The sequence below is a fragment of the Coniophora puteana genome (assembly GCF_000271625.1).
Source record: "Coniophora puteana RWD-64-598 SS2 unplaced genomic scaffold CONPUscaffold_14, whole genome shotgun sequence".
Classification (NCBI taxonomy): Eukaryota; Fungi; Basidiomycota; class Agaricomycetes; order Boletales; family Coniophoraceae; genus Coniophora; species Coniophora puteana.
In genome coordinates this window covers 1,322,859-1,323,130 of record NW_006913066.1, presented here as the reverse complement: position 1 = coordinate 1,323,130, position 272 = coordinate 1,322,859, and the positions used below count along the sequence as shown (strand labels likewise).

The 272-nt window shown below is 51.8% G+C and overlaps 1 protein-coding gene across 1 annotated transcript; it reads right to left on the bottom strand.

Annotated features, from left to right (window-relative positions):
• CONPUDRAFT_158538 (uncharacterized protein) lies at positions 1–272 on the bottom strand (the record flags this gene model as incomplete). The annotated part of the gene is made up of 2 exons (XM_007775535.1): positions 1–186; positions 240–272. 2 exons carry the CDS (start codon positions 270–272, stop codon positions 1–3), a joined length of 219 nt encoding a protein of 72 aa, XP_007773725.1.

Below are 272 nucleotides of genomic sequence, written 5' to 3'. Positions count from 1 at the left end.
TTACGAGGACGACAGCTGCATATGTGGGTCACTCTTGTTCAAAAAAATTTCGACCTTGGCGAAAGTGGGCAGGAGTTTGGAGGGCGGGAACCTGTCGGGCGTCAATAGCGGGCGCGGGATGTTTAGATATGTCGAACATGGTTCAAGGGTGTTGCCGATGAAAACGGCTTGCTGAACCTCTACCCGCTGATCACGAACATATCAAGAACCCAACAAGACAACCAAAACCTTGCGCGTACAGCGTGTTCGCGTCGAGCATGCTGGGCTTTCAT